At 44.7% G+C, this 15,595-nt stretch overlaps 2 protein-coding genes across 2 annotated transcripts; both read right to left on the bottom strand.

The window, feature by feature from the left end:
* Window positions 1-5,278: 5,278 nt before the first annotated feature.
* Window positions 5,279-8,360, bottom strand: YEATS4 (YEATS domain containing 4). Its single transcript, XM_085221053.1, has 7 exons — window positions 8,172-8,360; window positions 7,909-8,028; window positions 7,754-7,820; window positions 7,582-7,676; window positions 6,860-6,952; window positions 6,691-6,778; window positions 5,279-5,860 (listed from the first exon to the last, which is right to left on the bottom strand). Exons 1-7 carry the CDS (start codon window positions 8,220-8,222, stop codon window positions 5,691-5,693), a joined length of 684 nt encoding a protein of 227 aa, XP_085077179.1. The 5' UTR covers window positions 8,223-8,360; the 3' UTR covers window positions 5,279-5,690.
* Window positions 8,361-8,460: 100 nt separating this feature from the next.
* Window positions 8,461-14,716, bottom strand: LYZ (lysozyme). The gene is made up of 4 exons (XM_003202070.5): window positions 12,124-14,716; window positions 10,714-10,875; window positions 8,727-8,805; window positions 8,461-8,640 (listed from the first exon to the last, which is right to left on the bottom strand). The coding sequence occupies exons 1-4, from the start codon at window positions 12,257-12,259 to the stop codon at window positions 8,574-8,576; spliced, it is 444 nt and encodes a 147-aa protein (XP_003202118.1). The 5' UTR covers window positions 12,260-14,716; the 3' UTR covers window positions 8,461-8,573.
* Between the last annotated feature and the right edge of the window lie 879 nt (window positions 14,717-15,595).

Here is a 15,595-nt window from a genome sequence, read left to right as displayed (position 1 = left end):
AGAGATCACAGCGCACCAAGTAACTGAGTTGATTTATTTGTTGGTGGTATTTTTTAAGGCAGAAACTCCAACCAAAGCTGTAATGATGGCAAGTTGGTGTCTGACACAGTGATATAACAATGATTTACTGTTACATACAGATTACAGAATGTTACTGTTACTAAAAAGAAAACACATAAACTCGTGAATTTTGTTTTTCTATCAGAACCACGTCAGTAGAGGTTCAGCCTCAGGGTTTGGATTTGTTTGGACATTTTTTGCACAGGGTAACGTAGGTATAATGGCTACCACCAAGCACAGAACACTGCTTATGTACAAGTGTTAGATGACTACAAAATGTATTCGGATTTGTTGCACAAACCATCTCAGGATTCAGGTAAAGCTAGCAGACTGTAGAGTCAGATAAAACTCTGAGATCAACAGCAGCAACAAAACCAAGCTCTTTTTGTCTTACAGGTCTTTGTTTTTTACTGTTTGACAAGAGTGATAAAGGAGCTGTAGCACAAAAATGGGGAGGGAGGAGGAACTTCTAAAGAGCACCGCTTTGGGCAAATGTACAAAATACACTGCAAGAAAATGCAAAGTCGATGTGAGGGCATATGGCTGAGTGGCAAATGGGAAAAAATGTTTCTTTAAACTTATACATAGGTGGCTACCAGGCTTCTGAGAGCTTGACCTTAGTCCTTATAAAGGAACGCTGTAAAGTCTGCCTACCATGACATATAAAACATTACCGAAGTAAGTGGCCTTTCAACTGAAAATGTAGCATCTCCATTTATTGATTTATTACCTCCATCCACCAGAGGTCTGACTGAAACCCACCCACTTCACAAACTGAAAGTCAGATTGTGTTAGTGAAGTATGAAACATTTCCAGCTCCAAATGCACAAGCAGGATGCCGTGAGCATTCAGTACTGCATGGGATCAGATTAGACTATAAACAAACTTTAATTAAATTCACTTTTTAGACAATAAGACCATGAAAGCTTTTACTGCTTCTCCATTTTTAAAATGCACACACTGTGTCAATCTGTTCCAAAAAATGCAACACAAATGCATATAAAGCAATTTAATCATCTTTACAGTAACCACTCTGTTCCCGCCTTTTATCCTTGATGAAACAAAACCAAAAACAACACTAGAAAGAATTTACAGCCTTAGAAATGTATCTTCTCTATCCTCTGCAAATGCACAACCAGGACTCCTTGCTTGTTTGTTAATAAAAAGTAAGCAGAACTTGAAACACAATTTAATTAATACAGCTAGATCACATTCGCTGTTTGAGGTTACAAGCGGATCCTTGGCTGAAAAATACTGTAGAATGAGTCTAGCAGGAAGCAGGACTAGCAGACAGAGCAGTGGCGAGATACTCAGAGCATCAATTGCTGTCCCAGGAGCAGACTGCTGCCTGAGGCCTGGTAGTTGGCTGTGCACCAGAGCAGTTTTGCACTTTGTTTACATTGCCCACAGCATGCCTGTCAATGGCTCAGTGTCTGGATGGAGATCAGTGACAAGTGGTGTCCTTCAGGAGTGGGTACTGGGACCAGTGCTCTTTAACATCTTCATCGATGACATTGACAGGGGGATCAGAGCACCCTCAGCACAGCTGTGAATGAAACCAAGCTGTGTGGTGCAGTTGACATGCCTGAGGGACAGGATACCATCCAGAGGGACCCAGACAGGCTCCAGCAGTGGGCCTCGGAGAACCTCATGTGGTTCAACAAATCCATGTGCGAGGTTTGGTGCCTGGGTAGTGGTAACCCCACCATGAGTACAAGCTGGGGGATGTAAGGATGGAGAACAGCCCTGCTGAAAAGGATGGCAACTGGACATAGGCCAGCAATGTGCCCTTGTAGCCCAGAAAGCCAACCTTATCCTGGGCTATATCAAAACTAGCATGGCCAGCTGGTCAAGGAAGGTGATCCTGCTCCTCTGTTCTCCTCTGGTGAGATCTCACCTGGAGTACTGCATTCAGATGTGGAGTACAGGAGAGATGTGGACCTGTAGGAGCGTGACCAGAGGAGGGCCATAAAAATGATCCAAGGGATGGAACACCTCTGAGGGCAGGCTGAGAGAGCTGGGGCTGTTCAGCCTAGAGAAGAGAAGGCTGTGGGGAGACCCAATAGCAGCTTTACAGTATTTAAAAGAGGACAATATTTAAAAGAAGGAAGGGGACAGACTCTTTAGCAAGGTCTGTTATAACAGAACAAGGGGAAATGGTTTCAAACTAACAGAGGAGAATTTTAGATTGGATATAAGGAAGATTATTTTTTACATTAAAGGTGGTGAGGCACTGGACCAGGTTGCCCAGAGAGAAGTGGATGCCCCATCCCAGAGAGATGATCTAAGGAGATATCCAAGGTCAGGCTGAATGAGGCTCTGAGCAACCTGATCTAGCTGTAGGTATCCCTGTTCATTGCTTGGGAGTTGACCTAGGTGACCTTTAAGGGTCCCTTCCAACTCAAGTTTCTATGATTCTATGGTCCTAGAGTGACCGGAGCAACAGCATCCTTCACGTAACACTGCCACTCCTAGCTGGTGACACATTCATTTACTGAGACTCTACTCTCTTCTAAGGGTACCCACCCAGTAAAGATGGTGACAGTTTCAGCTCTAAAAAGAATACTTCATTTGTTGTTTTCAGTGCTCTAATCACTGTGTTACATTTTGGTTTTCCTTTGCCTGTTCCCTGCCCCATTCTAGAGACATCATGCAGATCTGACTCTATGCTATGGTGAATAGCAGTGATGGAGAATGCTATCTTGACCTCATGGTTATGAAGCTGTACAAAACATGGAATGAAGATTCAGTCTTCCTCAGGAAAATCTTCTCTAGTTTAGAGGTTGAATGCTCTAAGTACTACATGGCCTTCCATGCAGAAACTAGGAAGTAACATCTACAGTTAGCCATAAGTCCCTCAAACCTAACTTTTGAAGATTCTTTGTTAGCTACGGAGAGTTGAAGAGGTTTTAGGCCTGAGTTGAGCTTTAGGTAGGACACAGTCGTCACTCGGATCAGGACAGTGATTAAAACAAAAATGATTATTGCTTTAATAAGCATAAGCATGAATAGAGTATGAAATAAAATGTGAGATTTGCCAAATATTGCAGAACTAGACATTGAAGAATCTCTTCAGGTGGAAGTACTGACGAAGCAGTCACCAGTAGAACACACTACAATTGTTTCTGTCCTAAAGGACAGAATTCCCCACAGCTGTGAGAATAAAAAGTGCCAGTCACTCATTTAACATATAAGCACCCTATAAGGTATAGTAATTACCCGGGAGGAAGAGGGCAAATACTACATATTCCAATGCAAATGAGTTCTTTTGGTGGCTTAATCTCTCGGCTTTCAAGAGGTTTTTCCTCTGGAAGTTGGTCAGGTGCATAGGAAGGCAGTGTTCCATCTGAAAAATCACGATTTCACGTTTTATCTTTTACTATTTTTAAATGGAAATACTATGAATGTAGCATAAGTGAACGTTTAAACAAATCCCAATTAGTTACAACAAGATGCATGTATTACAAGAATTTCTCATTGTGTCTCTACTTTTCATTATCCTGATACTCATAATGTACTTTTCTCATAGTTAATCTGTCCTTCCCTACTCCATTCAGGAATACAAAAACTTCCAACACACTTTTAAGTTAAATGTTCACTAAGCAGTGATTAGTGATGGAAGTCTACTAACACTATTAAAATGAAGTTTCAAAAATAATACTTGTGGAAAGACCGGCAGTTCTGAGCCTGCTAAAGTATGCAAGCCAGGAGATTGCCTGGCACGTTCTTTTTCATTCCTATTGTCACACAGTCCTGGCAAAGAAAGATAAAGCACTAAAAAGAACCCCAAATAAAAAAAAAAAAACCAGACAGATTTTGAATTTTAAAACCTGACTCCTTTACCAAATGAACAAAACCTGCAAACAGTAGCACTTGTATTTGTTTCCTCTCTCAGTACATATGATTTGCTGTTGAACAGTTTATAAACTGCAGGAGAGAAACCGGTCATGTCTACAGAAAGCAGGACACGTTGTTTGACCAAATGAAATCGGTCTGAGCCCTCCCCGACACGCCAGAAACCCGGCAATTAAAAGACTGGTGAGACCGGAGATCACTTTGTACAGAGCTGCCACCTGGTGTTTGGAAGCACACTCTTTTTCAGCTACTGCTTAAAAGCAAATTTAATGAATAAACCAAACCTTAGAAGACAATTAACTTTGTTAACAAGGATCCTTCGATAGCAATAGCTCGGTTGCCAGTTTCTCTACTTGCCCAAGTCAGTTCTAGCCTCAGAAGACAGCCTCTAACAAAAAGCAGGTTGGAATTTAAAATGTCCTATGCACCCAAGCAAAGCAAATTTGTCTTTCATTTATGTTTTTAATAAGCATACTCAAAGTGCTATGGAGCCAATGCATTTATACTTACCTACAATGCTTGGAAAACAATACAAGCAAATGCCTGTGGCTGATAAAAGCAGTTGATCTCTGTGATCAGCAGCAATGACAGTCAGAATGCCAGAAAAATTGGTCTGCAGAGCCAGGAGAGATTTGTGTGGGCACCACTCATGCAAGCTGCCCCATCCTCTTCGATGAAACATGCCCAATTGTAACAGCTGATTTTCTTAATGAGGTCTCCATACTGAGTTCATATTGTCACAACTATTTCAGCTCTGAATTTTTACCAAGCCACGTTAAATGCTAATTATCAGTTGTTTCAAACCAGTGCTTTGTTCTCAAAGCATTAATAAGATTGATTTCTATAGAAGAAGGGGATGAGGTTTGTGCGGTTTTTCTCCTCTCTGCCAGAGGTAACTGCAACACAGAATCTCAAAGTAGCAAAGAAGATGCCCAAGCCTTTATAAACCCGAGGGTCTGCCATCTCTGTCAGGCTATAGAAGAAGAGGGAGATTTACAAGCCAAAGATCATGCATTGATTTTTTCATGGCTTTTGGATTCATGGATTTTTCAAAGGCTACACACAGCAGAGTACAAGTGTTAAATAGAGTATCCACAAAACAGAGCAGGAATCACTTCCTGCATCCAAACACACAAAATATAAAGGCATCAACTACATAAGTGAAAGCAGATGCAGGGCTACAAACTCTTATCTGTTGATAAAGAAGTTATTAAAAGTGCTATTTTTTGATTTTATTTAGTTTTTTGTCTGCTGACAACAGACTTAAGCATCTTGGATACCATTATATTTCAACCTCTGACTTAAATCAGGACTTGCTACTCACAATGATACTTGAAGCCCAAACTGGATAGAGACAAAAAAATATTTAAAAACCTGCATGTTTTATTTTCAGCTTTTAAAACCTTAAAGTTGCAGTAGAAAAAGTAAAAAACAAAACAAAAACAGTAAACAGTGGCGTTCTGTAAACTAACACAGGACCATATACAGAATGTTCCTACACCACTCAAATGCAGTCAGTACAAGCAGCAGTCTGGCCTCCAAGTCTCTACAATCCCTTCTCCTTGAAATAAACCAGTACATACCCATAGATTTTAACTATAAAATGAGGATACATTCATTCTTGTTTTCTCCCATTTATAAACAGTCAGTTGCCACACACTGCAGTGATTTGCAAATGAAATTCATACAGTCTCCATTACAGAATTGGAGAGAATGCATACAACTCCACGACTGAAGTCCTTTCATCCTCATTACAGGCTCCTTACCAACACTCATCACATATCTTTAGACTGATCATCCTCTTCAAGTTTTCTGATTTCACTCTTTAAGCAGTTGATGGTTTCACGACTTGCTTTTAACCTCTCTTTAAGCTCAGCAATTTCAAAACTGGTTTTCTTTTTGGCAGCTTCCAGCTTCTCCCTGGTTTTTACTTCAAGATCTGCAACTGTGATGGCAATAAAGAAAAAGAAATATGAATTATCTTTAAAATTTCGACTTTTCTTTATACATGTGGCAGTAATTTGGAAAGCACATGTCCTGAAAAAATACAAAACAATTACTTTTAGCCTTACAGACTCAACAACAGTAGTAAAAATGATAACTGGAAAAAAAGTGGAATAACAGAAGAAGAAAAGTTTGCTTGACGACCTCATTCAGTCTATCAGTTTTGTGGTTGAAACAGTGTAATTCACAATGTCGTTTGCCAGAGTGAAAAACAAAAACTACGACAAAAAAAAACAACAAAACCCTGAGAATTAAAGATTAGGTGGAAAAAAAATCTCAACTGGTAACAGCAAAAGAAACGGGACATAGTGATCAAATCTCCCTCAGTCGTGGATCCCTCCAGATCCCACACATATCATACTTTAGGACAGTGCAATTCAGTGAGGATAATTTTTGCTTGCAGTTCACGCCTTCATAAAATCAACCAAACTATCTCAAATAAAGCAGCCTGCATTTATTCTTCTTCAAATATGATAAGCTAGGCATCAGTCATGCCCTATCCCCGGAGGTGTTCAAGGCCGGGTGGGATGGGGCTCTGGGCAGCCTGGTCTAGTATTAAATGGGGAGGTTAATGGCCCTGCCTATGGCGGGGAGTTGGAGATTCATGATCCTTGAGGTCCTTCCAACCCAGGTCATTCTGTGATTCTGTGATCATGCTGTCACTGCTAATACCAAGCTATTCAAAATTCATGCAGCCAAACTCACTGTATGATCACATCCTGCAGAAAACATTAATAGTAAATGAGACAGTTGTTCTCATTTTGCACTTACACTCTGTTTCATGCTTGTAAGCACCAAGCGTCAGCTGACGGGACGTTGTTAACAGTTGCTGCATCATGGCAGTAGGATCTTGAAATATCTAACGAAGGACCAAAGTACAGAGCACCATTAATACTTTTCTAAATAAAGTAAGGCTTGGTTTACATTAAAATTTTCATACCATTTCATCATAGAATTCAGAAACTACAGTTTTCTTTCCCAGGATCGCATTGGTGTCAGACTGAAAAAGCTTCAGCAAGTGATACAGGGTTACCTAGATACAAAGACAGTTTTATAAGCTTGACAACTGTAGGGAAACACCAATTATCTCCTAGATACAGAACAGTAGCAGCTGTTCTTACTAAACAACTGCATAGGATTTTAAATGCTTTTAGGAATACGAAAATAAACATCATATGACATCAGCAGTTACTTAAATTCAGTATTCATCATTAAACATGCCTGCTATAAATGCAGCTTGATATCTTTAGATTGTCTGGGCAAGTGCTTGAGGATAGATGCAAAAGAACCCAAAAGACCTTCTTTAAAGCATTCCCAAACAGAGGAGATGATTTAGTTTAGAGCCATTTTGCCAATAAATGAGTTTGAGAGTGGTTTCCACAGCCTTATCATTGCTGTAGTTCAGGTGCGGCATAATGTGTTCCTGTACTGCTAAGCACCAGAGAAGCCAAGTGCAGCCAAAGCCATCCCAGAAGCCTCGGCCTGCAGTGCAGCACAGAAACCAGCAAACGCAGGCACCCATTGGATGAATACAGAGCACATCTCCTGGAAAAGTGAGCACTATCAGCTCCGTGGCTGGCGGGCTGTGACCGGCGGTACAAAGCAGCCCAGCACCAGGCCACCAGAATGGCAGAAGCACTATCAGAATCTCAGGGTACTCACAGGTCGCTCGTTTGGGTCAATGAAAAATATCTTGATGATGATTTCAAATTCGCCCCAGCCCGTTTCGGTGATCTCGTACGGCGGTTTGGTAACGACTGCAGCACGAAACAGAGATGAGGGCGATGAGCCTCAGCGGGACCGAGGGGAGCAAACGCCCCGGCACAACACCCACCTCGGAGAGGATTCCCGTAGCTTTCGTGCAGCTTGAACTGGATTTTTTTCACGTAGGCGGACATGTCCTAGGAGAGAAGCTCGCTCAGCCCCACAGCGCACCCGGGCACGGCACCGACGGCACGGGCGCTTCGAGAGCGGCGGCTCGGGCCCTACCTCGTTCCTGTAGGGCTTCACGTAAACCGTCCACTGATGCGTGTGCCCGTCCTCCTCCCTCTTCTTCCCGAAGTACCGCGCCACGTTCCCGTACACTACCGGCTTCACGATGGTGACGCCCTTGCGCGGGAGAGAAGAGAAGCGGCAGCGGCGAGAAGCGCGCCTGTAAGCGCCGCAGCAGCCCGAGCCGGGCGGGCCGGCAGAGGCCCCGGCACCCGCCGGACGAGCCCCGCGCCCGCCCCGTCCCTCCGCCCGCGCCGCACCTTCACCCTGCCCCCGGAGTCAGGCCCGAACTCAGCCATTCTCTTGAACATATTGCACCGGAGGGGGCGCCGCCCGCAGCCGCGCCGCGCTCAGCTCCCGCCCCGGCCCGGCCCGGCCCCGCCGCAGCGCAGCGCAGCGCTCAGCCCCGCGGCCCCGGCGCCCGCATCGCGTCACGGAGGCGGGGCGGTGCCGTCACGGGGCGCCGGTTGGCCGCGAGCTCCCGCCCGGCCCCCGCCCCGCCCCACGAGTGGCGCCCTGATGGCGGAAAGAGGCGCGGAACGACGGGAAGGCGTTTGCGGATGGTGGTTTTAATGAGGAACGTGTTTAAAACTGGCAAGCGGGGATCATCGCGCTAGCAAAGCTGTCGGCCGTGTGGCGGGCGGGCTGGACGCGGCGGCTCCTCACAGCCGGCAGCCTCTGATCCACGCGTGGACGTCGGTGCCCTTGCAGCGGTTGCGCCAGGCGACCCTGAGCGGAGAGAGATGGAGCGGTGAGGGACGGCGCTGCCATCGGCGCTGAGGGCTCTCCTCTCCTCGGAACCCCCCGCCACCTACCACGCGTTCATGCCGTTTCCACCGCTGGCGATCTTCTTCGCGCAGTTCACGCTCGCTGTTATGTCTGAGCTCAACAGTGCTTAAGAAGGGAAGCGGGAAAGGCGTCATTTCATGATTTTACTTTTAATCGTCTTCAGGCGATCAGCGTGTTGAGCGTTTTGCTCCCCGCTCCCGTGGGCCCACACGGTGTCTGCTTAAACCGGACGCCGACGAGCAGTCCTGGACGAGCAGAGCAGTGCCGGTGTGTGCAGCACACACGGACAGACACAGCGTGAGGGAAAAGAGTGAGAGATGCACCACGACCTGGGGAGAGGGAAGCCTGGGAGCAGCGTGCAGCCACCCTGGGCTTCCACACACCCATTCTATGGCCTCACTGCACAGAGATCCTTATTCATCTCTGGGACATCAGCTGTGTCTGTCCGGTCTTTGGTAAGGGATCACAGAGTCAGACAATGCCTGGGTTGGAAGAGACTTCAAGGATCATGATTATCCAGTCCCACTACCACATGCAGGGCCACCAACCTCCACATTTAATACTAGAACAGGCTGCCCGGGGCCCCATCCCACCTGGCCCTGAACACCTCCAGGGACGGGACATCCACAACCTTTCTGGGAAGCCTGTTCCAGCACCTCACAACTCTCAAACAAAGCCCTGAGATCTGTGGCAGTTTCTCTGTTTCTCTCTTTCTAAATTCCAAAGAAAACCATATAATTTTCCTCTAGCGTCTTCCAGCTATCAGAATGCAAGCAGAGTAAGGCCAGTGAAGCAAAGCCACAAATGATGCAGAATAATCCAGGCTGCAAGATGAAGCTCTATTTCATGCATTTGTCTGGAAGATAGATTTAGAATATAGCATGTGGCTACTAGTATGACAACAAACGACTTTCTGCCATCATTTTATGGTTAATCTGCAACCAAGCTATTTTGCCTATGGTAAGTAACTGCATTGTTAGTTGGCTTTCTCGGCAGATAACCATCCATTCAGCTGCGCTCTAGAAAGACAGAAGGGTTATTGTGCTGTTCTAAACACCCATACTTTAAACAAAACTGAAATCCTAACTAAAAGGATGTGAGAAAGAAAGATTTTAGTCTTTTCTATTTTGCTTTCCCTGTGAACATGGCCGTTTTGGGGGTGAACAAGGCATCACAAATTAGCTGGTAGCATAAACCCTGTGCTGTATTGGACACAGGCTGACGAGAAAGCCTGCAGTTACAGTATGGTTACCCTGACCTCTGCTGCTGTCCTTTTTTCACTCTGCCTACAGATTATTTTCCCTTGAATGTGTTGGTCCTAGCTACCTGTGTAGGCATTCTTTGTCCTCATCAAAATAAGTTGGCGTTGCAGGAATGCATTATTTAAGTTGTTTGGCAGTACAGATGAACATAACAGAATACATGATCAAAACGTTTTCCTCCCTACACCTGCAACTGCAGGAACTAGATCCCACATGGATGGCACTTAGGTAGAAATAATTGTGGGAGGGCCAATGCATATAGGATGACTGTTTCATAGAAATCTCCTATTAAAAATGATGCTTTTTCCTTTGTATGTACAGACCTTGAGTGTCACTTCACCTTTATCTAAGTAGGAGGGGTTTGCAAATCTATTCACCTCTCCTCCCCTTCACTAGTGGGATGGGGAAGTGGCATTTTGGACAATATCTTGCAAGGGTCAAGCTCTTACTACCTTCAAAGAAAAATTTCCAGAGGTTAGTGTCACTGCTAATCAATAAATGGCTTCTCTGAAACCTCTTTTCTTTAGAAACATTCAGATGGGTAGACAGGGGAACAGAGTTCCTGCCGTTAAGAAACTTTTTTCTCTCACGTGTGTATGGCTGCAGTGCACATCTCCTTTTTAAAAATGAGAAGAGTGAGTTTGAATTTTGTTCTGCTTTATTCTAAAGATAGGGTGGTAACCAACCATTGCTCATCTACTAGCACATGGATTATGGAAGGGCATTTGTTGCCTTGAGAAACTGAGCTCACCTGAACATGGGATATTGCACAGGTTCTTGGAGCCTGGGGTCCTGCCATCATTGCACCACCAGCGGCTGTTGATCTGTAGGATTCCGTAGTCGGTACTCCCATCGGTGTTACGGTTTGTAGCATGTGTGTTGAAGTTACTCTCGAATTTTGCGGCACACACCCCTGTCAAAGTTCCATTCAAAAGAAAAAAAAACCCTCTAAGATTATTATTTTAAATCTGTATCTGACTTATTTATGAAGATACACAATCCATCTCTTCTCTTAATTGAAAGATGACTGTGTCCAGAGCACACCATTTTTCCAATCCAACCAAGTGTGAAAAACACATGCAACGTGTCTTAACTTCAAAACGTCCTTAGTAAACCTGGCACAGGATTTCTACTCTTAAAAATAAATCCCAGCATGCTTTTGTGCATTGCTCCCTATATACAGACACACAAATCATGTCTCAGGATGCTGGCAGGCAGGCTGTGCTCTGCAGTGCAGCTCCTGCCACTCTTGGAAGCTTTGGGCAGCCCCGGCACATCTCACAGGTGGTGCTTTTGGCAAGCAGTGCAGATGCATCCGAACAGGGCTGCTTGCGTTGCTCCTGCTGCCAGGCACACTCCGCATTCTTTCTGCATCAATACCTGCTCACCTTAATGAAGCTTATTTCAGCTGCTTGTATTTTACGTGGCTTATGATGGCCTAATTTTGTCCTATTTATGTGCTGCTGCATCCGTGTCAGGGCAGCAGGAAGGAGGAGGGATGGGGATAGCGATTCACGTTTCAGCTGTGAACATGACATGGATTGCTCTCCAGATCTGGAAAGAGAATGCATGCATGCTTCCCTTCAAAGGAAATTGGTTTAACAATAATCTGTTGTCAGTGCCCACCAGAGGAAAGACGCTTTCAATTGGCCCCTCACTCCTCGACTCTAGGATCCCCTCTCAGCCCACTTTCTTTCTGACTGACTTCCCACATCAGCATGCTCAGCATCCCGTCTCCCCCACTACTCCTTGTAGCAACCTCCACCAAGCCAGCCTGACACCAGTGTCTCTGCCCAGCGTGGCTCCGCACTCTGCTCATGCTTGCTCCACAGCCTTGGGAACATCTGCAGAGGAAGGAACTGAAGCAAGTAAAACCAGAGCACTTATGATATGAGGAGATAGAATGGGGCAGGCTGCTTCTGGGAAACCTTTCCGATGACAGCATCTCTGCTCAGTTGAGGAAGAACGATAGGGAAAGGAGCAGTAAAGGGAAAATCTGTAGAAAATACCTGCAGTCTGTGCAAGCAGAGATGGACTAACCCGATGGCTTCTTAATATCTAAATTCCAACATCACGCAGACCTGCTCACTTTAAAGAAGCTTGTTAAATGGAAATTCCCACCCCATGTGCTTCCTGGAAAATCATGAGAGTACAGACTTACAGTTTCCCAGGCTGTATCCCCGATAGTTATCAAGTCCCAGACGCTTCATAGCTGCTGCCAGCTCACATCGTCCATAGACTTTCCCCAGAGCAGCCAGGGGCAGGAAGCAAAGCACCAAGATTAGCAAAGACCTCATGTTGCCAGTGTCGTACACACAGTGGGACTGCAGGCTCGCTTGCACCTGCCTCTTCTTTTAAATTCCTCCCACCCCCTTTTGATTTCTCTGTTCTACAGTTGTCAAAAACACCCTCTTGAGTATACAGAAATTTCCCAACACTTAAAACATCACTCTGAACTTGCCAAATTTCGTATACAATGTGGGAAGTACCACGTTAGCTAAGCAACAGAGGAATTTTATCGTCTGTTGCAATATCCACAGTCTTGATTTTACTGCATTGCCACTGTTCATCATCAACGTATCACTACTAACAACATAATAAAAATAGCCATAATAAATAAACAGGTTTTAATTGGCAGAATTACTAAACCATTTCCTGACAATACAAATTTGGCTCCTCTTCTCAAGCGCTGAAGGATGCAACATATCGTTTGTGCATTAATAGGTGCCATTTGGTCATGCTGTGCTATTACATAGTGTCTGAAGCAGTGCTGGGTTTGTCAGGGCTCTGGGTGCAGGGGGCCATGGAGCCATTCAGTGGCAGGGGGGTAAGGCATCAGGCAGGAGTATTTGGGGAGGAGGGAGCACATGCAGAAGGCACAACTTCAACATTCCTCATCTAAGATCTACTGAAATGAAGAAGTGTGAAAAACTCTCAGCCATCGGCACCTGTTGTATTGTTCCTGTTTTGATAGTGGAACTAATAAGGAGAAGTTGCAGCTCAGAAAGCCAGTGGTATCCTGAGCTCCATCAGAAGAGGGGTGACCAGCAGAGTGAAGAATGTGATTGCCTTTCTTTACTCTACCCTTTTAAGACCCCATCTGGAGTACTGCATCCAGGCCTGGGGTCCCCAGTACAGGAAAGATGGAGAGCTGTTGGAGAAGGTCCAGAGGAGGGCCACAGAGATGATCAGAGGGCTGGAGCACCTCTCCCATAAAGACAGGCTGAGGGAGCTGGGCTTGTTCAGCCTAGAGAAGAGAAGACGCGAGGAAACCTCGTTGCTGTCTTCCATTATTTAAAAGGGGATCATAAAAAGGAGGGGAATCAACTTTTTACGTGAGTAGACAGTGATAGGACAAGGGGGAATGGATTTAACCTCAAGGCGGGAAGGCTTAGATTGGATGTCAGGGGGAAGTTCTTCACAGAGAAAGTGGTGAGGTGCTGGAACAGACTACCCAGAGAGGTTGTGGATGCCCCGTCCCTAGAGGTGTTCAAGACCAGGTCAGATGGGGCCCTGGGCAGCCTGATCTAGTACCAAATCTGGCGGTTGGTGGCCCTGTCTGTGGCAGGGGTGTTGGAGCTTAATCATCCTTGGGGTCCCTTCCAACCCAAGCCCATTCTATGATTCTATGAAGTTGGTTTTACCACTAATCTGGAGCCCCGATGTTCAGCTTGTACAAGATGTTTCTAGTGGGCATAAATAAGCTACTGAAAGCAGGTATACTTTTTAATGTTACTTTCTACCAGACTTTGAAATTGTTGTTTGCTGAGTTCATTTCAGAAGGACAGTGTTGGCAAGATGCAGTCTGCCTGCATATAGTTGTATTCAATTGGAAGTGCTATGTTTGGGCGGCTTTGCATGGGGAACTGCAGATGCTTCAGAAAGTGCACTGGGGAATTGACCCTAATGTTTAGGAGCCTCTTTAGGAGATCAGCTTTTCACAGTGTCCTGCTTCAAAATACAACTCCATTAGAGAGTAGCTGCTCCTATAGAGCTCCTAGACTCCATATTCCAAGCTAAACCACTTGATGATACTGATTGCATTGTAGTATCAGTTAGTTCAATGTAATGGCTACAAATTGCACTTTTTGAGTATTAACGTTGCCTCATGGTCAGTAAGTACTGGTGCAGCCCATCTGGGCCACGCTGCAATTTCAACAAAAGCCACTGTTGTGGTTTCACCTTTGTTTGAGTGCAGTGAGTTGGGACGGTCAGGCACTCCCTGACCATACCTGGAACTCCTGCTCCTTGGATCACAGCCTGACCCAAAAAGTGCCGGAACTGTACAAACTGGGATTAGTGGAACTGTACAGCTGAGAGAAAATTCCAGGATTGCCTCACCTGAACTGTAGCCAAAATGGAAAGTTTTCTGACCAGTGTCAGTTATCTTGAGGCCCTATAAATAAAGGTCCTGAGAGAAGAGTTCCTTCTGTTCTCTAGGACTGCACTGAGCTGTGATCCTCAATTCCCACCTGAGCTAGGATGTCTGTCAGGCTTCGCTTTTTTTCTTTTTTTTTCTTTTTTTTTTTTTTTTTACTCTTTCTGAGTAACATTACTAATTCTGTGATTTACTGCAGAAGTATTAATAAATCCTAAATCACTGCTAAAACTACAGTTGTATGCAATCAATCCATGCCAGTAGCCTGAGAGACCTGAGTTCTTATTTGACCTCTGCTAGGGTCAATAAGTAACTAAGCAAAAAGACATATAAATACCCTAGCTATCCAATAAAAGTCTCAATTTCTTCATGATAAATGCAGCTAAAACCTCATTGTCTTCAAACTTAGATTTATTATCCTTATGATTTTTACCCTCTTTCATAGCCAGAACTGTGCTGTCACCAACAGGGAAGAAATGAAAATCTTAGCAAACTCCTGCTTTGCAATTCACAATTATTATTTCTAAATACCAATAGAGAAACGGGTGACTTAATGGTGGTCAAACAGAAATATTCCCAGCTAGTTCCTCATTCTCCTGCCAGTAATCATCTGCCAACTGCAAATGTACTATAATTAAGAAGCTTAAGAAGAAGATCCTTCCTGGAAGTCCTATAAAAATGCACTGCTGTTTCAACAGATTTCATAGGAGTGCGCAGTACTGGCTCAAACAGGAACTGTATTCCTTCAGGGACTGTGGTTATTCACTTTCATAATGCACAAGGTGTTTCCTCCTGCTGCACCTCAAAGACAATCGTTCCTGTTTCTGAGGATACTGACTAGTAGTGCCTATGCCAGGAACAGTTTTCAAAAGCTGCATTCAAAGAAGCCTGAAATTGTATACATGGTTTCTGATCCTCCTTCAGATCCTGAGATTACGAACATTTGGGACTGCATCCTTTATTTTGCAAGTGTGACAACTTCTCTCATGCCGAGAAGAGCACTTTTCTTTTTCTCTGGTGTTCAAAATATTCCTGACAGTATGAAAAAGAAAAAATAGCAAAGGCAATTCTACATTCGCATAGACGCAGCCTCCTAAGTAGCATGCATGATCATTAAAGGAAAATCTGGCCTTGGAGCTGGGGGTACATTCCCACTATGTGTTCCCTCCCAGTTCGGCAGTTCTGACTTGAAATCATGGAAAAACAAAGATGTCAGGGATCACGTTTAAGCATCCGAGAGGCATCAGTCAGGCCA

Source organism: Meleagris gallopavo, chromosome 1 (assembly GCF_905368555.1).
Source record: "Meleagris gallopavo chromosome 1, MGAL_WU_HG_1.1, whole genome shotgun sequence".
NCBI lineage: Eukaryota > Metazoa > Chordata > Aves > Galliformes > Phasianidae > Meleagris > Meleagris gallopavo.
The sequence above is the reverse complement of the archived record's forward strand: the minus strand, read 5'-3'. Positions and strand labels throughout refer to the sequence as shown.

What these genes read in the sequence shown, in the direction of transcription:
- YEATS4 (XM_085221053.1), bottom strand. Translation starts at nt 8,222, where the DNA reads ATGTTCAAGAGAATGGCTGAGTTCGGGCCTGACTCCGGGGGCAGGGTG. An exon ending in TGAAGCCCTACAGGAACGAG is followed by an intron (nt 7,821 to 7,908) that starts GTAGGGCCCGAG and finishes CTTCTCTCCTAG; the next exon opens with GACATGTCCGCCTACGTGAA. An exon ending in TTACAAGCATGAAACAGAGT is followed by an intron (nt 5,861 to 6,690) that starts GTAAGTGCAAAA and finishes TTGCCATCACAG; the next exon opens with TTGCAGATCTTGAAGTAAAA.
- LYZ (XM_003202070.5), bottom strand. Translation starts at nt 12,259, where the DNA reads ATGAGGTCTTTGCTAATCTTGGTGCTTTGCTTCCTGCCCCTGGCTGCT. An exon ending in GGGATACAGCCTGGGAAACT is followed by an intron (nt 10,876 to 12,123) that starts GTAAGTCTGTAC and finishes GAACTTTGACAG; the next exon opens with GGGTGTGTGCCGCAAAATTC. An exon ending in GGAAACGGCATGAACGCGTG is followed by an intron (nt 8,641 to 8,726) that starts GTAGGTGGCGGG and finishes CTCTCCGCTCAG; the next exon opens with GGTCGCCTGGCGCAACCGCT.